Source organism: Chaetura pelagica, unplaced genomic scaffold, assembly GCF_000747805.2.
Source record: "Chaetura pelagica isolate M959 unplaced genomic scaffold, ChaPel_1.0 scaffold71, whole genome shotgun sequence".
Classification (NCBI taxonomy): Eukaryota; Metazoa; Chordata; class Aves; order Apodiformes; family Apodidae; genus Chaetura; species Chaetura pelagica.
The window spans coordinates 4,908,209-4,934,040 of NW_009952435.1; the positions used below are offsets into that span (position 1 = coordinate 4,908,209).

General features: G+C 36.7%; 1 protein-coding gene across 1 annotated transcript in view; it reads right to left on the reverse strand.

Annotated features, from left to right (window-relative positions):
* Positions 1–690: 690 nt before the first annotated feature.
* The window catches only part of BRD9 (bromodomain containing 9), a 33,940-nt gene continuing 8,798 nt past the window's right edge, over positions 691–25,832 (reverse strand). The window contains exons 4-15 of the mRNA XM_010008370.1: positions 25,534–25,678; positions 22,342–22,452; positions 21,407–21,519; positions 18,134–18,266; positions 15,934–16,009; positions 13,908–14,003; positions 12,995–13,127; positions 7,041–7,152; positions 5,446–5,484; positions 2,874–2,976; positions 1,519–1,686; positions 691–791 (exon numbers count right to left, since the gene is read on the reverse strand). Coding sequence (XP_010006672.1) covers positions 691–791; positions 1,519–1,686; positions 2,874–2,976; positions 5,446–5,484; positions 7,041–7,152; positions 12,995–13,127; positions 13,908–14,003; positions 15,934–16,009; positions 18,134–18,266; positions 21,407–21,519; positions 22,342–22,452; positions 25,534–25,678 — 1,330 coding nt within the window. The remainder of the gene's footprint in view (positions 792–1,518; positions 1,687–2,873; positions 2,977–5,445; positions 5,485–7,040; positions 7,153–12,994; positions 13,128–13,907; positions 14,004–15,933; positions 16,010–18,133; positions 18,267–21,406; positions 21,520–22,341; positions 22,453–25,533; positions 25,679–25,832) is intronic.

Consider the following 25,832-nt stretch of genomic DNA (forward strand, 5'->3'; position numbering starts at 1 on the left):
ATCCAGTATTTTTCCAACCCAAGTAAATATATATGCCAAATTTAAAATAATCAGAATTATATTTTGTTTGTGTTTCATGACACAAGGGATCACAAAAACATTAATCTTTTTTAGATCCAGGGTAGAATTCTTGCAATGAGCACTTCAGTGCAACTACAGAATATCATTACTCTCAAAGTAAGTATTCTCTAGAGTGATTAAAAAAAAGATTTAACAATATGGATTTAGGATTTAACTCCTACAGATAATTAGGGTTAGGAGATGGGAAACATAATAATGATTACAATTCATGCAACTCTTGTCAGTGCTGAAATGAAATATTCCTCCATGAAGATGTTTGGTAGATAATTTTACTAGAAACATTTCATGACTGCTGCCGTGACACCGGAAAAATTATCAGGTTTAGTTTCTATAAAATAACAGGGGTTTTTAACACACAATTTGTTGCTTTTCACTCAAGATTTAGAGACCAGTATACAGCAACCTCCCTCAATAAACAAATCAGGAGCAGGTTTTGGTACATTGCTAACAAAACGATGCACTAACTAGGTATTTTGCTTTTGTTTAATCCAGCATATGTGATAATAATAGATAGGCAACCTCACAGAAAAGGGGGCAAAACTCAGGTTTCTGCCATGGACAAAAACTTTAGAAAAACATATTACAATTTAAATACAAAACATATACAGATTAGTTAGTAGTGGCATTTGAGGTTTCCGGAGACTGAAGAAATTCATAGGGATCGTGAGCCATGTCTTGTTGTTCTCCAACACTTAGATGAGAAGGGCTTCCTGTAGAACATGGAAAAAAAAAATTAAAAAATCAAAGCCTTTAAAAGCATAGCAAAATAATGGAGAGATACCTATGTACCAGACTTTTAAAGCAATACAGATGTTTACAAGCTATTTAATCAGGATATGTAAAAAAAGAAATAACAAGATTCTTCACTAATTTAGATCCTTTTTGAAAAAGCAACTAATTATTCTATTACTCCGAGTTGAAAAGTTATATAAACTGTAACTGAGTATCATCCAACCAACATCTCCTACCTTCTCAGACACGGCACCAAACTGCTAAGTGTTATGTTAACCTATCATCCTGTCTTATCACTGAATTTACAGCTGACAATGGCTGTTGTAGAATCCCACCTGCGACTTGCTGCATGCAACTATGGCAAAGTAAAATAAATATTGTATGCTCCCTAGTATTTCTAAGGGCATAAAATGCAAGTGCATACAGTCAGTGCCAGTCAGTATCAATTTACTTCACAATTACTTCCAATTATGTCTAATAAAAAAATATCTATAATTAGTGTCCATAATCCCACAGGCCAAAAGTGTATCATCTTAGTTACCTTCTTTCCTATGCATATTTGAAAATTAAATCATGATCCTGTAGTCAGTACACTGTTTTATAAGACCAGTTTCATGCAAAGATTTATGTAAATTAAAAACTAAGTTTTAACTGTTTTCAATTAGAGCAGCAGTACTGCAACTTCAGTGACATAGGTAGCTTTACCAAGATGATGTTGGTCTCTTTCAGAGGTATTGGAGAGGGAACTCAGGTTGGATGATGGCCGGGATCCCACTCTGTCAGCCTGAGCTTCATGAAGGTCCTGCAGCAGCTTAGTTGTTTCATCCAGATGTAAACTGTTATCATCATGATCAAGCTCCTTCTTCACTTTCCCTAAGGGCCACCAGTTAGCAACCAAACCCCATAATTAGCAATTAGCAGATTGATTCATGAATTATCAAGCCACTATAAAAAAAATTCTAAAATAAATTCACACAAGTGCTGTCTACTACACAAAAGATCTCAGCCTTACATTTTCCTTTGCACTTCTGAAAGGCAATAGCTGCAGATCTGAACTTAAATTGTCTTCCTCATCTGTTAAACTTCAGACATGAAATAATGCATTTATTTTGCAGCAAAAGGAAAGGAAGCCAGGACTAAATACCTAACTTAAAACACAGTTCAAACAGAATATGTAATTTATGGAGGTGAAGAAATCCCGAACAGTTATCTTCTCCAGCTACGCTGATTTTATAGTAAGCCAAATAAAACTGTAAAACTGGAAAGAACAGGAAGTATGTGCCAACATTCGCTGTTCTTTCCTCTGAAGACTTTCAAAGAATACTACATCTGTAGGACAAACCTGTATAATTTTTTTTTTTCTTTAAGCTTTCATTTACCTAGGTTATATTCTATAACAGATTGTTTGGCACCTGTCACATTCTAAATTAAATCACAAAGCAGTATTTTTTTTCTTTTTGGTGATGATATTTTTGATATTTTTGACATTTGAGCAGCCTGCAGAAATGGGAACGTTACTTCTTGTAGTATATAAAGAAGGATACTTATCAAAGACGTGTACTTGAAACAACACCCTGATACCTTATTTGCCTTATTTGACTCTAAAAATTCTTTGCAACACCTGAAGTTTCTTCTGATTTTCTGGAACAAGCCAAGCGGTGATATGACTTAGCTTCACATACTTACCTACTTCCCAAGTTATTTCAAAAGACAACATATGAAGCAATAATATCTCTGAGCCAAAGCTCCATGCTGATTCTTAAAACCTGTGTTACTGTGACCACATGAAAAAAAGGAAAGCTATCAAAATTGTGAGGTACAAATACTTTAGTTTCTTCAGTGGTATAAGAAAAGTTAGCTTGGCTAGCACATGGGTGTCTCAAAGGAAAAACAGAGCAATGTTTCATTTATCTTCTACCAGCCCTAGACTTCTACCTATATCAAATCTAGATTTATTACTACTTTTTGAAAACTTTTTTATTCTTAGCAAATCCAGCTTTTATTTTGCCTAAATGGTACAAATAAACAGTAATGGATGGCTTTTACATTTAATTACTTACCTAGCGAAGTTAACATAGAAATATCAAGAGATACATCTGAATATGATTTCATAGAGAGAAAGTCCAAGTCAGAAGTGCTACTGTCTCCAGCAGATTCTCCAACCTATTAAAACACAAGAAACAAAGTCTAGCAATAGTGACAAGCTTGTCATAGCAACTTTTAAACATTTAAGGTAAATGCATGAATCCATACTCTTGAAAGTGTGCACCACAGCACCTAAGACTGGAGCATCCATAACTATCTTGGCTAACCTGCAACTCACAGGCAGCTCAAACATGGTTCCAGGACAGTCCAGTCATACGAATGGCAAGGGATTTGCAGGGTAGTCTAAGTATCTTGCTTCTCATCATCCCAGACTGTTGAAACCAACATTACCAAACCCTCTGCAACTCAATTACATGCTCAACTCATCCCTGTCCCATGGCAGAACTGTGGCAGATGGCAAAGCATCATCAGTATCCTCCATAACAAAGCACTCCCAGATGACCTTTTCCCTCACCTCCTCAATGCAACACTGGATTTATTAAAATTTTTAATATGTGACTAATAAAACCAATAGGGTGGGCCTCCCCATATACAGTATCAGATAGAGCTGGTCTCTCAAGTATTTTTCTATACGTATAGATAATGAAATACAGCCTGCACTACAACAATTTCATTGTTTTCATACCTTTTGCAATACTGCTATGTAATGGTGAAAAGTAAGAGATCAAAGTAAAAGTCATTTATCTTAAAAAAAAAATTCTAACAGAATTCTATTTTGTTGCCTATTTCAGCAAGAGTAATACATGCAGATAAATAAGCAAGCAGATATTATCTTCCAGAAATATGAAAATGAAACGTATCACTATCATGCATTAACCAGTCACCTTCTACAGAAATACAAATCTTTCCACAAAACATAAAACGTATAGTTTTCTAAATAACCCATATTAATTGCTATAATGTAATTCATACAATTTTTACATAAAATGCAATGGAATGCAGTGCATTATCTTCTGGTGTCACAAATACTTTGCAAGATAAAACCTGTACCACCTAAAGATTTGATTAGCAGCTGTGAATGCAAAAGATATGCATTAGTTACCCCTACTTTCTAACAGTGGTTAGAATACAGAACAACAGGACAAACAGAGTCACTAACCAAAACAGACTGTGACAGACACACCAGTTTAAGTACTGAAAGCTTATTCTAGATGCTGTAATTTTTACCCTCTGCCTCAGAGCATGCATATCTATCTACTGAAACAAAATTAATGTCTCAATAGTCTTTTTTATTTTTTTCTTACAAACAAATCTTTTTACCATAATCTGTTTGGAAGAATCCAGACAGGTATTATGCAACTTGTGTTCTTCTTTTATGACAACTGGCACAACCTAAAGAACCAAACCATATTTTAGATTTTAGCATTTTGCAGCTTATGTTCCCTAAGAATAATCATAGAATCACAGAATCATAAAGGTTGGAAAAGACCTCTAAGATCTAAGTCCAACCATCAACCCAACACCACCATGCAAACTAAACCATGTCCTGAAGTGCCACATCTACCCATACTTCGATCACCTCCAGGGAAGGTGACTCCACCACTTCCCTGGGCAGTGTGTTCCAGTGCTTGACCACTCTCTCAGTAAAGACGTTTTTCCTAGTATCCAGTCTAAACCTCCTCTGGCGCAACTTGAGGCCATATCCTCTTGTCTGATTGCAGATTACTTGGGAGACCAACCAGCCTCACTACAAACTCCTTTCAGGTAGTTATAGAGAGCGATAAAGTCTCCCCTCAGCCTCCTTTTCTTCAGACTAAACAGCCCCAGCTCCCTCAGCTGCTCCTTGTAAGACTTGTGTTCTAAACCCTTCACCAGGTTTGTTGTCCTTTGGACACACTCCAGCACCTCCAATTCCTTCTTATAGCGAGAGACCCAAAACTGAACACAGTACTCAAGCTGGAGCCTCACGAGTGCTGAGCAGAAGGAGACAATCACTTTGCTGCCCACACTATTTCTGATACAAGCCAGGATGCTGTTGGCCTTTTTGGCCACCTGGACATGCTGCTGGGTCACGTTAATCTGGCAGTCAGCCAGCACCCCCAGGTCTCGTTCTACCAGGCAGCTTTCCAGCAATTCTTCCCCAAGCCTGTAGCACTGCATGTGGCTGTTGTGACCAAAGTGCACGACCTGGCATACAACTGGCCTTGGCCCCTTAATCCAGCCTGTTTAGATCCTGCTGCTTAGCCTTCCTACCCTCAAGCAGATCAACACTCCTACCCTACTCAGTATCATCTGCAACAATAATAATAATCTTAGTTTGTGTAATTTACTGGGTTACCATGACTAGATCTTAGGCTACCACAGAATGCTATTACATTTCATGATGTTTGCATAGATCCTTCATAAAAAATTAAGACTAGCTCTTCTCTAATGGGTGACCATTCACAAAAATAACATAGAACTAACCAGGACAACCTAATATCAGGAAATTGGAAGCCCAGAGAATAGAGCTTTCTCTACTTTAAATGCCAAGACACTTTTTCCAGTAAAAAAACAAACAACAGGCTGAGTATGAGCATAACTTACTTTAACTTCATCCAGCATTTTTACTGGGATATTTCGCCTCTGGAAAGAAAGAATACTAACAATTACTTTTATTCAACATAAGAGAAAGACCTCTCTCTTGTACAATTTCAAGTAGACTTGAATTTTGCACACAAAATTAAGCTAGAGACAGCTTTTTCACATACCTGTAAATGAAATTACAACGTAACAGCTACTGATTAGGATTTTTTTAGTACTATGCATTTTAGCTCATCTTTAAGTCCCTTTAAACTATTTCTTCTGTCCACAGACTTTATATTCAAGTGTAGCATCTTAAGTCATTACTTGAGTAACTTCTGATTCCAAATAATTTAAGGTTGCACTTTCATATATATTAATTGTTACTCAAATGTAGCAGCACACATACTCATACAGAAAGCACCATAGCACATCATCAATGAAACAACATTTTATAGCACAAAACCTATAGATATCCACATGTAACAACTGCACAGCATTTCTAGGTGCAACTAGCCACTGACCATTTGAAAAGTATTCAAAAATTCTCATTTGGAACAATACTCATAGTCCAAGGTAGCAAAAAGGGAAAGGCACATGTTAATTTTAAAGCTAAGCTCCATGTGTTGTACACACATTTATAGATGTAGAATAATACTAAAAATATTGGTTTTGAACTTTCAAGATTTTTGTAAGCAATCTTTTATATTTCTTCCTTTTTAATTCATATTCTTTTTTCCAGTATGGACTGGAAAAAAAGGTATCCAGAAAATTCTGAAGGATCCTTCGTATTTTTCATTCTATAGTCTCCTTTTCCCAAAACATAACTCATCCTATTCTACTTATAAGTCTGCAGAGATTTAGCATAACCTCATTTCCCCCATGTCAGGAATCGTGAATACCTTCCACCCTCTTCCCCCTCCACCCTTTTTTATCCTTGAACCATTCAGAATGTCACTATTTTAAACAGCAGACAATTATCTCAAACTGAGAGTGGTTTTCAGAGTGAAGATACCATGAAAAAAAAATATTTGCAGTTTCTGTTAGCATGTTTTTTCTTGAGAATGCAAACGTTCCCACTACTACAATTATAAAAACTTTTGAGAAAAATATCTTCTCCAGTCTTAGCATGAAGTTTCCTACGTAAACTGCTGTTGGAAGTTACAAATTTTTCCTTCAGACATACTACGTGAATTTAAAAATTACCACTGTTGAGTAATAGATATCTGTACAGCAATATTAATCTATTCTCCAATTCTCACTATTCTGCAATATAACTCAGCAGATACATAAGTCATGACACTGAGTGACACGGCTGCCCAATCATCCTTCAGCTGTTGGTTGGTCCCTTCTTCCCCCTGCTATGTTGCACCTGCCTCCTCCTTTCTGCAGTCACATGGTAACCCACTTTGGAGAACTGATGTATCTGGAGAAAAGAAAAATATTACTTCTCTGCTGATTAATTCAGGTTTTAATTTGGTTCACCGCATGGTTAAATGCTAAGCCTGCACTGTCTAAGCTGACAGTGGATAACAAAGCATCTCATCCAACACTGAAAAACAAACAGGTTGATTCTTGATTTTATGAACTTGGGACATTTATGTGCAACAAGTACACACCTGCTTTAGCTGATAAGTAGTTTTGGAATGATCTCCACTAGTGATATGGTCCAGAAGATCATCTACTATTTTCTTGCTGTAATTTCCAGTGTCCTTCACAAATTCTTGTAAGCTAGAAGGAATAGGATATGTAAACATAATAGAAAATGTTTATTTCCATAAAACTTTGTTCAGCTTATAATATGGATTTCCCCAGCTATGCTGCATTACACCTAGAATTTCCTTGTTCTTTTACTCTTTTGTGCTGCTTCAGAAAAGCAATTTAAGCCTTTAAGATATGAATTTTTTTCTTTTTCGAATGAAAGTACATCTATGTGCAAACTTGTTTCTCACAACTACCAGCAAATTTTCACTTGAACTATCGCTGGTAGAGGGTTAAAAACCAAACCAACCAACCAACCGACAAACCCCCAACCAAACAAAAACAAACAAACAAGCCCCACCAAACCAAAACCAAACAAAACCCAACAAAACAAAACAAAAGCAAAAAGCTTGCGATTAATTTTTTCCCTCCAATACTGGCAATTTAATGAAAAATGTTTTCCTTTTCAGGTGGCTTTAACTGTTTTGAACTTAAATGCCTCTACACAAATGCACATGGCATGGGGAACAAACGTGAGGAGTTACAGACATGTGCATGATGTTACTGGCATCACTGGGATGCGGTGGGGTGACTCTTTGACTGGAGCATAGGAAATGGAGGGGTAAAAGCTCTCCAGAAAGAACAGGTTGGGGAGAATAGGAGGGGCTGTCACCCTCTACACAAACATGTCAGATGCTGAGCTCCGTAGTTTTTTGCTAGTATTTAAAAATACGTTTATTTTTTTTTTTCCAGTCTGTGGAATTATAACAGATCCTGCATGTCCTTCTTACAAATGGCTTTGAAGCAGCAGGTGGACTTACTCATCTTCAGATCTTTGATTGCAGATTAAAATCTTTATGTAGGAAAAAATCCTAATTCTGGGAACTGCAAACAAAATTATTTTGTAAATGCTCTTCCATTCAGGATATATTACTTTGAAGATGGAGTGAGTGCTTGCATAGGTGTTTCCTGGAGTGCTAAAAAAATTCTGAGAGGAAAGGTAGTCATACCTTCCTTTTACAGCCTTCATTCTGGTTCATCATTTTTTTGTTCACCTGGAAATTCCAGGTGGCATGTGGGGAGACAGACATTGATCCTCTGGCAGATTACAGATGCCTATGAAAAGAAGTGGCCAAACTCGTTTCTGCAACTTGCATTGCTGCAAAAGATGAGAACTGTCTTATCCTTCTTCATTTTTGGCTGGAGGGTATTGTGATACACAGCAGGTGTGTCTTTGTGCACGCACACCAAAAACGAGTGTTAGACTGTGCTAAAATGAAAATAACCTTCAATCACTGATATTCCTAATAGGTTCTTACCTATTTGAGCAGGTACAAATACACTACAAAATTAACGCCATTCATTCATTAACAATTTGAATAGTAGGGAGGCCTAACTGGCTAGGGAGCAACTAGTCCACTTCCTTAAGTCTGACTGATAATTCCTTCCTCTGCTGGTGAACAAGAACCAAAAATTTTGCTGATCATCTGGTCACAGTCTTGAGCATAAATTAAGAGTTTAACCAGAATAAGTATAAACGGCTTTAGAAACGTCTTTGTTCAAGTACTGAAAACTTGCAAATACAAAATTCTTCCAGAGACATCAGGTGCCTTTGAGAGGATCCTGTAGTTGTCGGCCTTTTTTTCTGCTACTTTTTCTACTCCACATAGGTACGATGATGGAACCAAAGAGATACATTTTCTCTAAAGAGAATGCATACTGGATTTCTTGACTTTAAGTACCAGAAGAGCCATTTCAGTCTCTTTCAGACCTTCTTGCCAAGCTGATGAACAACTGGTGAAACTGGAGGTAGATGTTTTTTGTTTGCTTGCTTTTAATAGGGACCTATGTGTGATCCATTCCAGCATCCTTAACTTGGAAAACAACTGCTGCGGGAATGAGGGAATGGATTTGCACCTCAGACCCCCACAGTAAAGGCTGTTGTCTTGATAGTTGTAGGAATTTGCTAAAATGATGACTTTGTTTTACTAAGTTAGCTGAATGGGTTACTTTTAAAATCATGTGCTTTGTGAAACTGTTAGCCAGTTATGCCAAGCATTCTGCAGGCTTTGATAACATCAAGTCTTGTAAGAGCTGTGGTGCCAACAGATAACATTCATGTTGATTCTGGACCCACCTGGCAATCTACCAGGGGGAGACAGGACCAGGACAGGAGACAGAACAAAGAAGACAAAAGACTAGAATCAACAAAGGAGACCCTCGAGCATGCATAACTACAAAGATGACTATGTCAAATAATTCTGGGAACTCACTGGCATCAAACTGAATAAGCATGTTTTTGCTGTTGATTAATTGGGGTGTTCTGCTAACTCATTGGAGCTCTTATGGTGGAGATATCCACAGTGTTGCAGTCAATAAAGCATACCTGCTTAACAGAGACTTGTTTGCTGTTGAGTTCGATTTCTTTGTTTCAGTCTGCAGCCAGACTGTCACCAAGTGACCAGCTGAGTTTGCTGTCTTAATGGCCCTAAACATATCATCACTTACTAGTGATCGCTGTCCTCCTTTTGTCGTCCCAAAACCTGATTATTTTCCCGGCAAAGTCCAGTCCACACACAGAGATGAGATTCCAAGTTCATGACAATCTTGTTGCAGGACCGGGTGCTAGCAAGCTAATGCCGTGAAACTAGCACACCGTAGTAACAGCACAGAGAACATTTACACATGAAGTTACATTGTCCATGGGCTAAAATCGACAAGGGGTGTTTTGTCTTAGGGGTCTGATTCAAGATTTACTCAAGCAATGGCTTATCTGACTTGGAGCATTCCAGTTCCTGTTGGTATCTGTATGGTTAACGATGAGTCCTGCCCAGGGGCCAGCCAATCAGTCTAGCAATTATCACCTTAAGCACAGCCATTCTCAGTCCTATTTAACACTTCCACTGTCCAACTGTTTGCTTGAAATGAGCGCTAAACTTTTTAGATTTGTTTTTAAGTTTCTTTGTGCATTCTCAGTTCAAGCCGCTTTGATGGGTTAGGGGTGGGGACCCTAATGTCTTCATACTTAGATGTCTATTTAGATATTTACACAATTATTTGTCATGAGATAACCTTAAGAGTGTAAAGCTACTATTCTTTGTATCTGTTTTGACAGAGCTTTCTGCCAAGGTCTAAGTAGCTGGAATATCCATTGAATTGAAAATGGCTGTCAATGCTCGTTTAATTATGCAAGTATTGGTATTTGTTACAACACCTATGAAAGCTGGCTAACTATGCCACTTCATTTAGTATCTACTGAGATTGACACAGCTTACTTTGGAAAGACCTCTCTAAAAAGAAACCCAACCAAACCAAAACCAAAATAAAAACAAACTCCAGACCAAATAAGTGTAACTTTCTTTGTTTCCTAAATATCTTTTACCTTTAATTTCTTTTATAGAAATTCCTAATGTCTTTCTTTACAACGTTGGATGTAGATGAAATTTTGTTTTGAACTTAAATACCTCTACATAAATGCACATGGCATGGGGAACAAACATGAGGAGTTAGAGACGTGTGCAGGCCTGCAGAGCTGCAATGTTACTAGCATCACTGAGATGTGGTGGGATGACTCTATGACTGGAACATGGGAATGGATTTGTACAAGCTCTTCAGGAAGAACAGGTAGAGGAGAAGAGCAGGGAGTGTCACCCTCTACATCAATGATCACCTGCAGTCCATTCAGCTTTGCCAGGGGACAGATGAGGAACTGACCAAGAGCTGGTGGATCAGGGTTACAGGGAAGCCAGGGGCAGGTGATACCACAGTGGGGGTCTCCTACATGCCACCTGACCAGGAAGACTGAGCAGATAAGGCTCTCTATAGACAGACAGGAGCAGCTTGGTGGTCACAAGTCCTGGTCCTCATGGGTGATTTCAATCATTCCAACATCTGCTGGAGGGGCAACACAGCAAGGCACCAGCAATCCAGGCGGTTCCTGGAATGGTGACAATTTCCTTTTCCAAGTGGTAGAGGAACCAGTGAGTAAATGTGCTGTGTTGGACTTAGTTGTCACCAACAAGGACAGACTGGTGGACAACACGAAGCTTCAGGGCAGCCGTGGCTGCAGTGACCCCCAAAAGGTGTAATTCAGGACTCTTAGGGTAACAGAGTGGGTAAGAAGCACATTCACTATCCTTCACTCACTGGACTTCAGGAGAGCAGACTTTGACCTCTTCAGGGATCTGCTTCGTTGGGTACCATGGGATAAAGCCCTGGAAAAGAGAGGAGCCCAAGGAAGCTTGTCAATATTCAAGAATAATCTCCTCCAAGTGCAGGAGCAATACATCCCATCAAAGAGGAAGGCAGACAAGAATGCCACGAGTCCTGCATGGATGAACAAGGAACTCCTGGACACACTTAGATGTAAAAAGATTCCACAGACAGTGGAAGCAAGGACAGATAGCCTGGGAGGAGTACAAAGAAATAAGCTATCCAAGCAGTCAGGGATCAGGTTAGGAAAGCTAAAGCCCAGATAGAATTAAATCTGGCCAGTGACATCAAGGGCAAGAAGAAAAGCTTCTACAGGTACATCAGTGATAAAAGGAAGACGAGGCATAACATGGGCTCTCTCCATAAGGAAACAGGAGACCTGGTAATGAGAAATCTGGAGAAGGCAGGTACTCAATGACTTTTTTGCCTCAGTCTTCACCAGCAAGGGCTCTGGTCACACCACTCAGTTTGCAGAAGGCAAATGCAGGGACTGGGAGAAGGAAGATTGCCCACTGTAGGAGAAGAGCAGGTTCAAGACCAAACAAAGAACCTGAAGGTACACAAGTCCATGACAAGATGCATCCGTGGTTCCTGGGGAACTGGCTGATGAAGTTGCAAAGCTGCTTTCCATCACATTTGAAAGTTGCTGCAGTCTGGTGAAGTTCCCACTGACTGGAAAAGGGGAAACATAACCCCCATTTTCAAAAACGGAAAAAAGGAAGACCTGGGAAACTACATGCCAGTCAGTCCCACCTCTGTGTCCAGCAAGATCATGGAGCAGATCCTCCTGAATGCTCTCCTAAGGCACATGGAAAATGCGGAGGCGGTTGGTGTCAAGCAGCATGGGTTCACCAGGGGCAAATTGTGCCTGACAATGTTATTGGCCTTCTATAAGGGGGTTACAGCATTGGTGGACAAGGGGAGAGCAACTGACATAACCACCTGGACTTGTACATTTAACACTGTCCTGCACAACATCCTGGTCTCTAAATTGGAAAGATACAGATTCGACAGATGGATCACTTGCAATAGGACAAGGGTCAACAGTTTTAAGGTTAACAAAGGTATATTTAGATATTAAGAAGAAACTATTTAGTGTGAGATCAGGGAAACACTGGAACAGGTTGCCCAGAGAAGCTGTGGATGCCCCGTCACTGAAAGCGTTCAAGAATGGGCTGGAGAGGACTTTGAGCAACCTGGTCTAATGGAAAGTGTCCCTGCCCACACAGGGACATTGGAGCTAGATGATTTTTTATGATCCCTTCCAACCCAAACCATTCTATGATTCTATGATATGGGATTATTAAAAAACATCAATGTTTTAAAGTCACTGAATTCTATTACTGCATATCTAAAGCTACTTACTGCTGAGTTCAAAGAAGAATGCTGTATCTTTAGCAATCTCCAATATTCTGAGGCCAAAGACCCTAATAATAAGATCTGTAACAGCCTTTCAAAAAAAATCCAACAAACCCAAAACCAAAAAATTGCCCACCAACCAGGATGAAAGATAGCTTCAAGTTTTATAGTGAGCTATTTAAAAAGTAAGTTTAGAAAAAAAAACAAACCAGGAATTGCAAGCCCCTAGTTGACATTGAATCCATCTTGCTCTTTATAAAAATGCTGTGAATGTTAGGGTTCCTAATAAGGAAGTGCTTACCTTAAGGCACACTGTATCCCAGTTTCATCACCATATGCTGAGTACAGGAGTTCCATTTCATCTGATTTCAAATCATGAAATATGGAGTTGTTTTGTATGGAAGGTGCTGTACTAGCACTTGTAAGAAAGGTTACTAGACAGGTAGAATAAAGAGACAAACGATGAACACATGTAAAAGCTCACTGGCAGGGGGATGGGGGAAAAAGGGTAGGAAAAAAAGACTGTTTTCTGAAACAGATACATATAGTACAGTATATTTTTTCCTCCAACTGAAATCAACATCTGTGTTTCAGGGGCATTTCCAGACTCTACGATCAGCACAATTACTTCAACCCTATAACAAAACATAGTTATACTACTGGAAAATAAAGAACTAAGTTAACTACCCCACTACAAAAAAAGAACTATTAACCCCCCCACCTCTTTTATATTTCTGCTTTTTGCATGAGTCTATTTCAGTGGTTTTTGCCAGTCAGTTTCTGGAGACCAGTTTATAATCTATTAAAAATTTCAATAATATTAGAAAAAAACCCCACAGTTTGTGAAATCCTTCTCATATAATACAGACATGCAATTGACCAAAAGTGTGGGGTTTTTTTTCTCAACTCTAAGCACAGCTGCTCAGGAAAAATTATTACCTCCAGAGAAAATGAAGTACCATTACTGGAAAGCTTCTAGTGTGGCTACAAGACTAAGGCAAAATATTAAGGCATAAACTTCTAATTAAGTCATGTTTAACAAGTAAAGTTGTCATTTTAATTTAAATTGCATTTGCTGTAAATGGAATAATTACATATTATACAAATAACGACCTGAACTTTCATTTGGAGTCAGGTATAATCTGAAATTATTCTATATGAAGAAATTGCTCAAACACTTAACACAAAGTTAAAACACATTCTTTGGCATTTACCTTTATTTTTTCGTTCATCTTTAAAGCCAAGTGTAGTGAAGCCAGGTAATAATTTGCTTGACAGGGAACTCAGATCCACTGGGTGAGTTTCTTCCTCTAATAATTTGAAAAAAAAGAAGATAATAACTTTTGGAAAAGTATTTAAGGTTTAAAATGTATCTATGGTGAGTATTTAGATTCTGCTATTTTTAAAAGTTGCAGTAACCATAAAGGCTAAACATCTTTTAGTCTGTACATTTTTATTAAGCATATGTAGTGTAATTCAAGTTGTCAATTCAAATTTCAAATACATGCTGGATATATGTTTCCATCTTTTACTCACAAGATTTACAGCCTAGTCATTTCACTTTCAAAGTATAAAGCAGCACCTGAAAAAGTTTTATTAGCTGATTCATAAACATTCACGGTCCAGATTTTATGAAGTGATAAAATCAATTTCTTGTGTTGACTAAGTGGTAGTTTATCAATAGAAATCCAGACACCACATAAAAAATCTTGTTAAGAAAATTACCATTACAGCTATAGCAATCATAGGATGCCAAGTTGGAAGGGATCTCAAGAATCACCTGGTCCAACCTTTCCAGGTGCTACTATAGTTTACATGACATGGCTCAGCACCCTACCAAGCTGAGAATTAAAACTGTCCAATGTGGGGGAATCTACCACTTCACTTGGGAGACCGGCCTCATGGTGAAAAATTTACATTGTGTCCAGCTGCAATCTGAGAACTGCATAATTAAAATAGCTAAGAAATTTGGAATATGCTTTTAAACTCAAAAAAATCCCAAAAATATCTAGGACATTTCCACTTATTTTCAGCCTCTCTGGATGTTATGCAACCTAATGGTAATTATTCATTATTACTGAACAACAGAAATCAAGTTTATCCCTGGAACCTTACTAGTATAGAAAAAAATCCAAAACAAACTACAACAAAAATTCAGATTATAGTATTAGCTGTAATATCAATGTAACTAGTGTTAACTATTCGAATAATCAAAAAAGATTCTGAAGCACAGATACATCAGGAAACAGTATAGTAATTTACAGCACACAGGAAGGTTGCTCAGCTTCCATTACCATCACTGTCCTGTATTTTCAGTGGTATGATTTGAGGTATTAAATCACATTATTTTAATTTTTTTCCACAAATTAAGGACGTCAGATGGCAGCCAAATGCTCAATTTCATTGCAGTAAAAATTCCTAACAAACAGAAAGGAATTTAGGCAGTAAGAGTTACAGGGTTGTACCTCCCAATGAAAAAATGAACCTAAACGTAACTAATGAAAAGGTTCATGCATTCATCAATGCAACAACAGGCAAGCTGTGAATAAATTCCAATATCAAAAGGTGCAGAGAAAAAAAAAAGTGGTAAATCAACATGACATATAGCAGCATAAAGACTATGACATTTCACTCATTACAAACTTTCAAAATTCCTGCACATAGAACTTGAAACTAAAGCAGGTGGAAAGCCTAAAATAATATAGATAATGTATAGCAGTGATGCAAACGAAACCCCAAAGGAGACCAAGGAAATAAAGAAAAACAGTTAAGCAAAACCTAATTACCTTAAAACTGAAATTTAGTTAATAATTCACATTAGGAGATTTAAAAAAAAAAAGTTATGATTCTATATGTGCATCTGTGCAAATTTACACAGGATTACAGGACTTTCAATCACTATTAGATTTTAACACTACAGGGTACTCAAAACGAAAGCCTGCTTTTCAAGTTCTCTATAAAGTTGTAGCAATGTATGAGTACTTATAAACAGGTATTATTTTATCTTCTACCTGTTAGCATCAGTAAAACTGAGAATTTGAAGAGTGAAAATCTGAAAGGCAAAGAAACATCTTATATTTGAAATGCTAAATACAGCTGTTAGGGAAAATGGTTGAGGGAATTTTTTTTTAATAAAAGCCCCTCATCTATACCTCAAGATCTATATGTACAGTTAAGTATTCAATATCTGCTACAACAATCAACATTAGAAATGTTCGCTTGAAAGATGATGGCATTTACCTTCTGCTTCTGGATCAGATGAATTTACTACACTAAATAATAAAGTTCCATCTCCATTTTTTTTCAGATAACCAATCTGTAAATAGAACCACAGAGATATAGAAGCAGTAATCAAAATCATTCAAACTCAAAGGAGCTGCTTACTTGCACAGAAACTACAAAATGCAGAGGGAATCTTCAGTCACAAATATGTATCACTGCCTAGCAAATGCTTCAGAACAGAAGACTTAGGAGTAAATGCTTGTATGTCATATATAAAACTTCTTACTCATTTTCCTAAATCAGTCCTAAAATTTGGATCCAAGACAAAATCAATTCCATTATAATTAGTATGGAGACAAGCTGTCTGTCAAGCCTAGAATACAATTTCTTTTTAGAAGCAGAACTGTAGCTCCTATCCACAATCTACCTCACTGTTTATTTTCAAATTGAGACTGAACTGCTTATTTTTGCATCTCACTCAAAACTTGCTCTAATTAGAAGTACTTTTATGAACACACTATCAAATTATTAAAGAGGAAGAAGTGCTGTGACCAACCTACCAGAGCACACAAATACAATGCTAAAAAGACAGCCAGAGATGTGAAAGACAATGGAACACACTGGGGTCTGTAAAGATAGACCTAGAACCGAAGCAACAAAGTAAGCTGATGTCAGAACTGACTAAACATGAATCGTGAAAAAAAGGCTAACTTCTCAGTAAAGAAGAAAAATTAAATTACGCTGTCCCTAAAAAAATATCAGTAAAGACTTCCAGGTAAATTGAACACTACATCTTTCCTCTATTTTACCAATAGCTGAACTCTAAGATTATGTCATCATCGCCTAGATTCAGTGGGATCTGCAGTGGGCTGTATAGCTGACTAAAAGCCTAGACTATTAAGAGCTGCACACCTAGAACAGTCATTTCTTGACCACTGCATTACTTGACAATTGACAGCATCAACATGATGCAGGCCTTTTCAGTAAAACTAGCAATTAGCAGAGATTGGTATGGTTTTAAAGGGTTTTTTAAAAGCCAGTCTTACTTTGGAGGTTTCAAATAGCCTTCAATCTTAGCAAGTCTCCTAATTATCCTACAAAACAGAAATATAATAAAGAATGTAAGTCTTCTACCACAGTTCTTTGAAGCTTTACTTCCTAATCCAGTTGAGCTTAAGGTGACTGCATAACAAGGGCCATTGTCCAAGAAATAGACTTCTAAGTTTCAACACAAAGCTGCTGCCACTAATGATTCAAAACAAATGCTTCTTCTGCAACAGTTGTTAAAAAACAGGTGGAAAATGCAGGATGTAGAAATATCCTGATTATTTTTCGATTGCAGTGGTCACTAGAATATGTGACAAAATGAGAAATTAGGACAAAGTAAAATGGTGGTAATGAGACTCCTCACGATACAAGAGAAACAGAGTAAATGTTTCTCAACATAGCTAATGCCCGTAGCATTCACTCCAACCCTCGCATGAAGTAATGAAAGAATCCACCATATAGATAAGAAACACACAGCCCATAAATAGTGTGTTGAGAAAACTGAACTAAGAGCTTCTCCTTCTAGCTCTTGGAACAACACAAAAAACAAATATATAGAACTGTCAGAAGAATGTTAAAGATGATCAAACCTTTGGATAGCATTGTCCAAAATTCCAACATGGACAAAATATTGCTATCTTTTCCTAGTCGCTAAAGGATGCACATTTTGTAGTCACACAAGAATGTGCTATAGCTGAGAGCTACTACTTGTAGGTACAAAACTACAAGAGGCTCTGGACTTCTCATTGAAAACAGTAATTTAACACTTGGAAATTCCTGAATCCCTTAGGTTGGAGGCAGAATTCCTAATAATCCATGCCTAAGTTTGCTTTTTCTGGTAAGTAAGAAGAGTGTGATGGTATTTTCATCACTTTCAATGCTAAGGGCTACAGTTAAGGAAGCCATATTCAAGGCTAAGTAACATTTCACTGTTTCCTGCAAGAGAATTTCTAAAGATGTCCAACACACAATATAACTTGAGACCCACTGACGACACCCCACAATGGGCTTCCATGGGAATTAAACAATAATCAATAGTCATATTGGTACACGATACTGAGCATACATCCAACATGTTACTGTATCAGGTAACAGCCTGTTTCCTAGGATGAAACAAAGCATTCAATACTCAGATACAAAATGGAATTGTGAACTTTGTTGTGCATTAGACCTTGCTGTTGGGTAGGTAGCGATTGATCCTATCCCGAGCTTCATCTGCTGCATGTTCCACTAGTGCCAGGACATGTTCTTCAGCAGTGCTATCTGTCAGGCTGCATGCATTTCCCTCTGGTTCAAATATGCAACTAAGAAAGAGAAGAGTAGCTGTAGAAATTAAAAGCGAAAACAAAACAAAGGGCTGAATTATAGGTGTGCTAAATGGAACAATGAGTCCCATTCCTCTCCCAGTGTCAGTCTCCTTCAGCACTGAATTGGAATTATAATAATATCATGAAACTGAAGTTTTGCAGCAGAAGCTGAGAACTACCGAACTACTGAACTTCAAAAACGTAATTGTTTCTGTACCTTGATTAAAATAAAGGAGGTATTACAAAATAGAGACTGGGAGTAAAACCGCAGCAGTACAAGGTGAATGCTGTGTGCATCCCCCTGCATGCACAAATATGCTATTTTCACAAATTCCAAATAGGTGCAGAAAAGAAATTACATGTGAGGGAATGCAGACTCTGTAATTCTAATCTGAGAAAAAAAACCACAAAACACAACAGGCTGCATTTATGAGCCTTATGTAATTTAGTTGCTTTTAGGGTACTGCTCCTAGTCTAACAGGGAGTCCTTTAATTCCTATGTTTGTTAATATTGGCAGTTAGAATTGCTAATCAGTATCAATCACACCATTCCTTCTCATTGAAATTACAGAATATAATGCTTATCTTTCAGTATATCCCTTTCCATTAAACCGCCAAATCAATAAAAAGTCACAAATAAGGATACTGAAATTGAACAGGACATAGCTAAGATAAATTCAGAGAAAAGTAGCATTATAAAGGGATGTGTGAAGATATCAGGAGGCTGGCTATGGCAGTCTTCATTATACTATATATTTAAAATAAACTTTGTATATCAAAATGTCTCAGAGCATTAAATGGACACCAGACGCCAAGGATAAACACCTTAGGTACTGGGTAGAGGATCTCCTCACACCAAATCCATTTATCTCTCCTGAAATATCTTCTTCCATTTGCTTATCTAAGAATTTCTCTCTGTATAGATTCAGATATGATACACAAGAAAGTTTTGCTATTAAAGACAATAAAAAGATCACAGGATCATACTATTACGAGACAAATGTGTAATATGATTTCTGTTTCACTGAAAATTCAAGAAAGTGTACACACAGCAGTAAAATTCTCAACTACTGGCACTTTCTATTACACTCTACAGAATACTTAGTGGACAAGAATTTTGAGAGAATGTTCAGAAGGTTGCAATATCCTTGACAAGATTTTAAAAAACTACTTAAGTATTAGGACGTCCAAGTGATCCATTCACATTTGAAACTATAGTATAGAGGTCTAAACTACTCTAACACCTAACAAACGTTGATTTCAGCTGTTTGTCTGTTTTTAACGGAAATACGAAGGCAAAAAAAATCTGCTATTAGGTTTGATTCTCCCCTCAAAGCTCTTATGTCAAAAAGAATATAATCTAGACTACTGATGTAAAAATACAAGTGTTTAAAAATTCAAGTTAAGCAGAAAAAAATTAAATAATTTCAACTACTAAAGTTACATAAACATTAAAAAGAATAGGAAATTAAATTTATACTACAACTGATTACAAGGAAACTGGTATCGGGATAAAGTTAAAGGTGAATTTTTTTTTTAACTATCTGAATTTCATGTTTCTGTATGTATTAAAGACAGACTGTATTACTCGGCAATATCAATTTCTTCTTCTGTTTATCTATATGTACTTGAAGATGAGCACACAAAAAGTGGCAAACTATAAAGTTACTCCTACAATGGAACTTATGTAATAAGAGAAAATACATTATTTTGGCACCATACAAACATTAAAATCTTTTAAAAAACCCATACAAACAAAAGCCAAATCACCTCCTTAAAGGTGGTGAAATGCTATAGGTGTGGTGAGACTGGCCATGTAGCCATCAACTGCAGCAAGACCAGTGAAGTCAACTGCTACCACTGCAGCAACTCACAGCACCTTGCATGTGAACGCACGATTGAAGCTACAGCCTAATGTCACCCTTCCTTCTTCTGACTGATGATTGTATTAGTCCTGTTTACAGAAAGGCAATACACAATCCCTTAAAGAACAAACTACATTTTGATAATTCTCTAAGACACAGCAACAGATGTTTCTGTATGTTGACACTAGAATACTTCCAGCCAAATAAATTACTCAGTTATAAATTATTTTTTAAGATACCTGTTGCAGTCTCCTATATCCACAAAAAATTACATGAAAATACTCCTACTTCTTCCACCAGACATTAAGAAGGATTAAAAAAGTGCTTGAAGTGTAACCAAAACTGTGGCTTAGAACTTCTAAGTTCAATTTTAGCAAAAATGACATAGCATGAACCTGAAATAAGTCACATTTCACTTTTTTTTTTACTTAGTATGTTTAAGAAAGAAGCCTACAAAACATATCTATATGATCAGATTGTTTAAGACATGACTAGCAGTGATCTATTACAGTTTTATTTTAATAAAATTCCAGTTGATATAATGCTCTTTAAATTCAATCCCGCCTAGTATGTCTATGCAAAAACACTGAACAAGATAATTTGCTTGTAAATCAGTTTCTGCTGAAATTTCCTCATAAAACAGAAAATAAAACTCTGTGACACAGGGGTGCCTATTAATTGGAAGACAGCTATTGCACTAATAATGTATTCTACAAAGAACCTTAATAAGGTTTCATTGGGAAAATGTTGCCAGCTACTTGGAAAATGTTACCAGCTACTCTCCTGTTACCAGCTACTTCTCCAGAAATAATCTCCTGTACCTCTACATACTGCCAGACAAGACTAAAATTAAATAAAATTATTTACTGATCTGGTGCCACTTTTCCCTCCCAGAAAGATCCTGTTTAGATTTTGATACAATCATTTTAGGGGAACAAAAAAGAAGAAAATGCAAAATATAATTGTGGCTATGTTAAAAATGAAAAAGCATTTCAAGCCATCATGAGAAGAGGATAAAAATATCTACAAATAAATTAACTGTGTTTAAGAGTATGCAGTCTTTCTTTGAACTGTTTGTTTCAAGTTGTGAATCACTGGGTTATTATACTAGTTTTATAAATAAATAAGTAAAATACAACAAAATTGTCCATTAAACCTAGAAACCACAAGAAGAAACACTAAAAGGAGGGGGTTTTTCCCCTTAATTATTTGTGCTGGCTAGTATTACAAAAGCTGCAACAAACCAATAAGCATGCTCATTAAAACCTTTACCTAATAACTTCTTTACTTTGCTTTTTGGATTTCTTGGTAGTGTCTGCTTGTACAGGAACAACTTCAGGGACAGGCTCCTCAACTGCTGTATCTTCATCACCCAAAAGAGCTGCCTGCTGAGAAAAATCCATGTCCTGCATAAACGACATGCTGCGCTTCAAAGCTAACAGCCGTTCCTAGAATCAGAAAGGACAGAGCGGCAGGGACTTAACCTTTCCCTCATAGCCAAGATGCTATGATAATGGGATGGGATGGGAATGGCCATGGCCTTATTTTGTTCATAATGCCTCGTTTCCAATGGTGATGCAACATGATTTGGTCATGGTAGCATGGCATCAGAATTTCTGCAGCCCAACTATCGAGAGAGAAACAAACAAACAAAACTGCATATGCAGATATAACTGCCTATTTTACACAAAGTTTACCATAACTTCCACACATGCGTGCACACACACACAGAGCAGCTCATCAAAGTAACTTAATTTTAGAAGCTGACAACTGTACTTGAGTAAGAAGCGTATTTGCATGCACACACTTGTGAAACTCCCAAAACCTCTGCTATACCCACCACCTTAAAAAAAACAAAAGCTTTCTTGTTTATGCAGAAATAAAGCTTAGACAAGATTTTGTTTTCAAAGTTTCACTCAGAAGCAATGTTTTACAGTTAGGTTTTACATACATGGATCTTAAGTGTTTCCACTGAAGCCAGTGGAAGAAGCTTCTATGGGCTTCAGTGGTACAGATGAGGTTAAGAAGTAACCTTGTAGTTATAGTAAGAACGCCATCAAGCCCTGAAATATAGCAGTACCAACAAGCACTGCCATGATTAATCACAGATGGATGAAATAGTATTTATCACTGTTATTAATTATGTTTGGTTTAAGTATGACAAAATAAAAACCCGAAGAGTTTCTACTTTTTAACAGGTCTCTTACTTTGCTCATCATCTTAAAGCCTGTGTGCAGTATCTTCTTGGCTAGCTTGTAGTAAACCGTATCTGGTCTGTTGTAAGTCATTGCATTATCACACATCAGTTTAAAATCTGCCTGTGAAATACAAAACAAACGAACTGTCAAAATGTTGAACTCTTTTGTTAAGTGACTGGAGGACACCATTCCATCATGGCAGCTCTGTGAAGAACCCAATAGTATTTTAGCAGCAGGCTCACAGAATAAACACAAGTCAGAAGGTAACACAGAATTGTAAAGGTTTCAATCTTTTTTGCTTCTTCAAGATTCTTAGTTCTGTTTGGAACAGGCTTTTTTGTTTTTAAATAAAAGATTTTCCATGAATGCCAAATGTAGTATTTTCTCCTTATGCAAACAGAGCAAACAGAAGAAATGGAAAAATGAACAGAAGGACTGAGACACAAAGGAGATACTTTTTGGTGTTTTTCCTACCTTCTAAATCACAGTAGACTTAAGAAATACAGTGACATCAGAAAAATACTAAGTATCTTACATATAATTTTAATTCTAGTACTCTGACCACTTCTTTCACTAAAGAAAACAAATCAAACCAAAACACACAACAACAAAAAAAAAAAGAAGAAAGCTCCAAAGCAGAAGAAACAGCCTTCTAGATGCTCATCACATGCAATGAAAGAACAACAAAGCCAGATTTTGTCTTCTCCTTTTAATGGTTATCTGTCATACATAATTTAAAATAATTTTTACTGATGCAAGTTCCCAAAAGAAAGGTGCAATACACTGCACTGTAAACAGAACAAAAAAAAAAATTGTTACACACTGCAAAAGCTTTTTCTAGGCTGCCTTTTTCAAGTCACACGCTACTAATCTCTTGAGTAAAGCACAGAAAGCATTACTACAAGCTATACAAGACACTCAATTAAAAAAACATTTTTGTATGTCTCTGAAAATTCATCAAGTTGGCAAATCAGTATCCAAGAATCATGCAGTAATCTCTCCAGGCACTTCACAAAATGGATTTTAGCAAACTAAATTGGCATCTGTTTAAGAATGTATTTCTCTCTTTTAATAGCACTTCAATATTTAAACCATTTTTCAAGCAATTAAGTTCCATGTATTCTGTAGACACAAATGCAAATATTTTTTGTGTATGAGTCCACTATATTTGATGATGACCTGATTATGTGCAAAAGTGTATGCAAACAAAATGGTACACTTTTTGAAAAGTTAACCATTGAGTTTATCAACAAGTGAATAAATTTGCTGAGACAGATTTTTTGAAGGTTGCTATTGCAGTTGTCTAAAGGCTTTCTCTGGCACCCAACATCTACAAAAAGTAACCCTGCCCTACTGCAATCTTGATCAGATTCTGTAAAAAAGAAAAAAATTGTTTAATTTCCTGTTTCTATCCAAGGACATCAGAGAAGTGCTCTCCTAATCATTTAGTAGTTGTCATGAAGCCCATCCAAATCAAGTAGGTGAACAGATTTTTAATTGGTAGTCTGTGACTTTCTATGGCATTAAAGCTGTCTACCTCTGCTTAACAATAACAGAAACTGAGAAGGTGACATGGAGGAGCAAATTATGATTCAAGAAGCAAATAAAGAAGCCCACATGAGCTATACATCTAGTGATGGCCTTGAAGTGCTGCCGAAAAACGCAGAAAAGAGTCTTTTGCTCACTCAACTTTGAAGCAGACCCTTTTTCAGCAGCAAAACTGATGAGTTTTCTGCAGCAATTTCCTCTCTTCTAAATGCACTGAATAGTTCATGTGGCTTCTACTCTAAAATTACTGGCTTGTGACTAGCCTCAGCTAGCTGCAAACTATATCAGAAAGGAAAGATAACCCTTTAAAAACGTCTTATTTTAGAAGCTAAAACCCTCAAACTTCTTTTCTGTATTACACAAAAAAAACATAATTAGGTACACTCATATCTAGAAGGGGATTCCAACTTCTTCATCACAGTAAGATGGATAGACTTCTAGCAACCATTTATTGCTTGTCACATTATGAGCAGAAAAAACAAGTCCTTCAGGAAAAAAAATAATCTGTCAGTCTAAACAATAGTGTAGTGTTCACTTTCTTAGGTTGATATCTCATCTTGCCTGTAACTAAATAGAGCCATGAGCTCCTATTCAAGCTTCCTTTTTAAGTTGCTGAGTAGGCCAACCCAGCAAGCTGAAAGACTCTAGAGACTTGAATACACTGCTGACTGCACCGCTATTATGAATAATTCTTTACTATTTCCAACAAGTATTATACAGATTTTGAAAAATAAAGTATAAATAACAAAACAGAATAATCTTTGTCAAAACACCAATAGGAAATATAAGCTGTTCTATTTTAAACTTTCAAAAGGAGAAATACACCCCAAGAATCAAGGCAATGCTCTCTGTCAAGTCTACTGTTGTACCAACACCACTCTAGAACACAGTAATACTGAGGGCAGCTAATAGAACTTCATGAAACAGTTAAACAAAACTCCTTTCCTTCAAGGAGCTAGCAATACCATGAAAAGATTTCTTACTCCACTGTGTGTAAAACCACAATGCATCCAATAAAGCATTACAGCAAAAGCAAAACACAAAATAGGTAAGGCAAGTTGCCAATAAACCTGCCAAGTAAGTTTCTGCCAAAAGATCATTCCAAATGAGTTTATATGGAAAACAGGATAATGGAAGATATAAAAATACGTAGTTGCCATGGACTTTTACACAAAAATTATAGAACTGTAGAATAGTTTGGGTTGGAAGGGACCTTTAAAGGTGATCTAGCTCAACTACCCATGCTTCAGTATACCCAACGTTTTCTTGCAGACGTGTCAAATATTTTTTTTAATCAATCTAACCAGGTCTAGGTTAGAAAGACAAAACATAACAAAAAGGAGCTCCAGGTCCAGACTGCTTAAGTCCTAACAATATTCTTACTCCATGTGATTATGTCTAGCAGCATGAATTCCATAGAACTGCAGAAATGTTCTTGGTTTCCACAGTAATTTGTAGTAGACTAGTAGAATCTGACAAATAAAGAACTTCCAAAGTGAAAAAACAAAGCAAGAAACCCATTCTAACACACAAAATACACAAAGAAGCTCAGGTCTGAAAAAATACACGTTAAAGTAATTAATGTAAGAAAGGCTTCTACAGTTAAAAAGAATCTTCAAGAGTTCTGAAATAACTATATCACTAACAATTCACCTTGAATTCAGTGACTGATTTGTATTCATTTTTTGCAATTTTGTCCTTCATAGTACCAAAATCCATGGGATGTTTTATTATCATGGAATATCCAGGAGCAATGGAATCCGTGACTGGAGACGCAAAAAAACCATGAGGATCTTTCCTAAAAATAAAAACAATACATTTAGATTTGTATCAGCAAACAAAATTATATTTGTTTTTATACCACATTAATGGTATAAAAAGAATAGTACTACTTAAAAAGCAAAAACACTAAAAGTACTCTCATAAAACAAAAGAGCATTAAAAAAATGTCC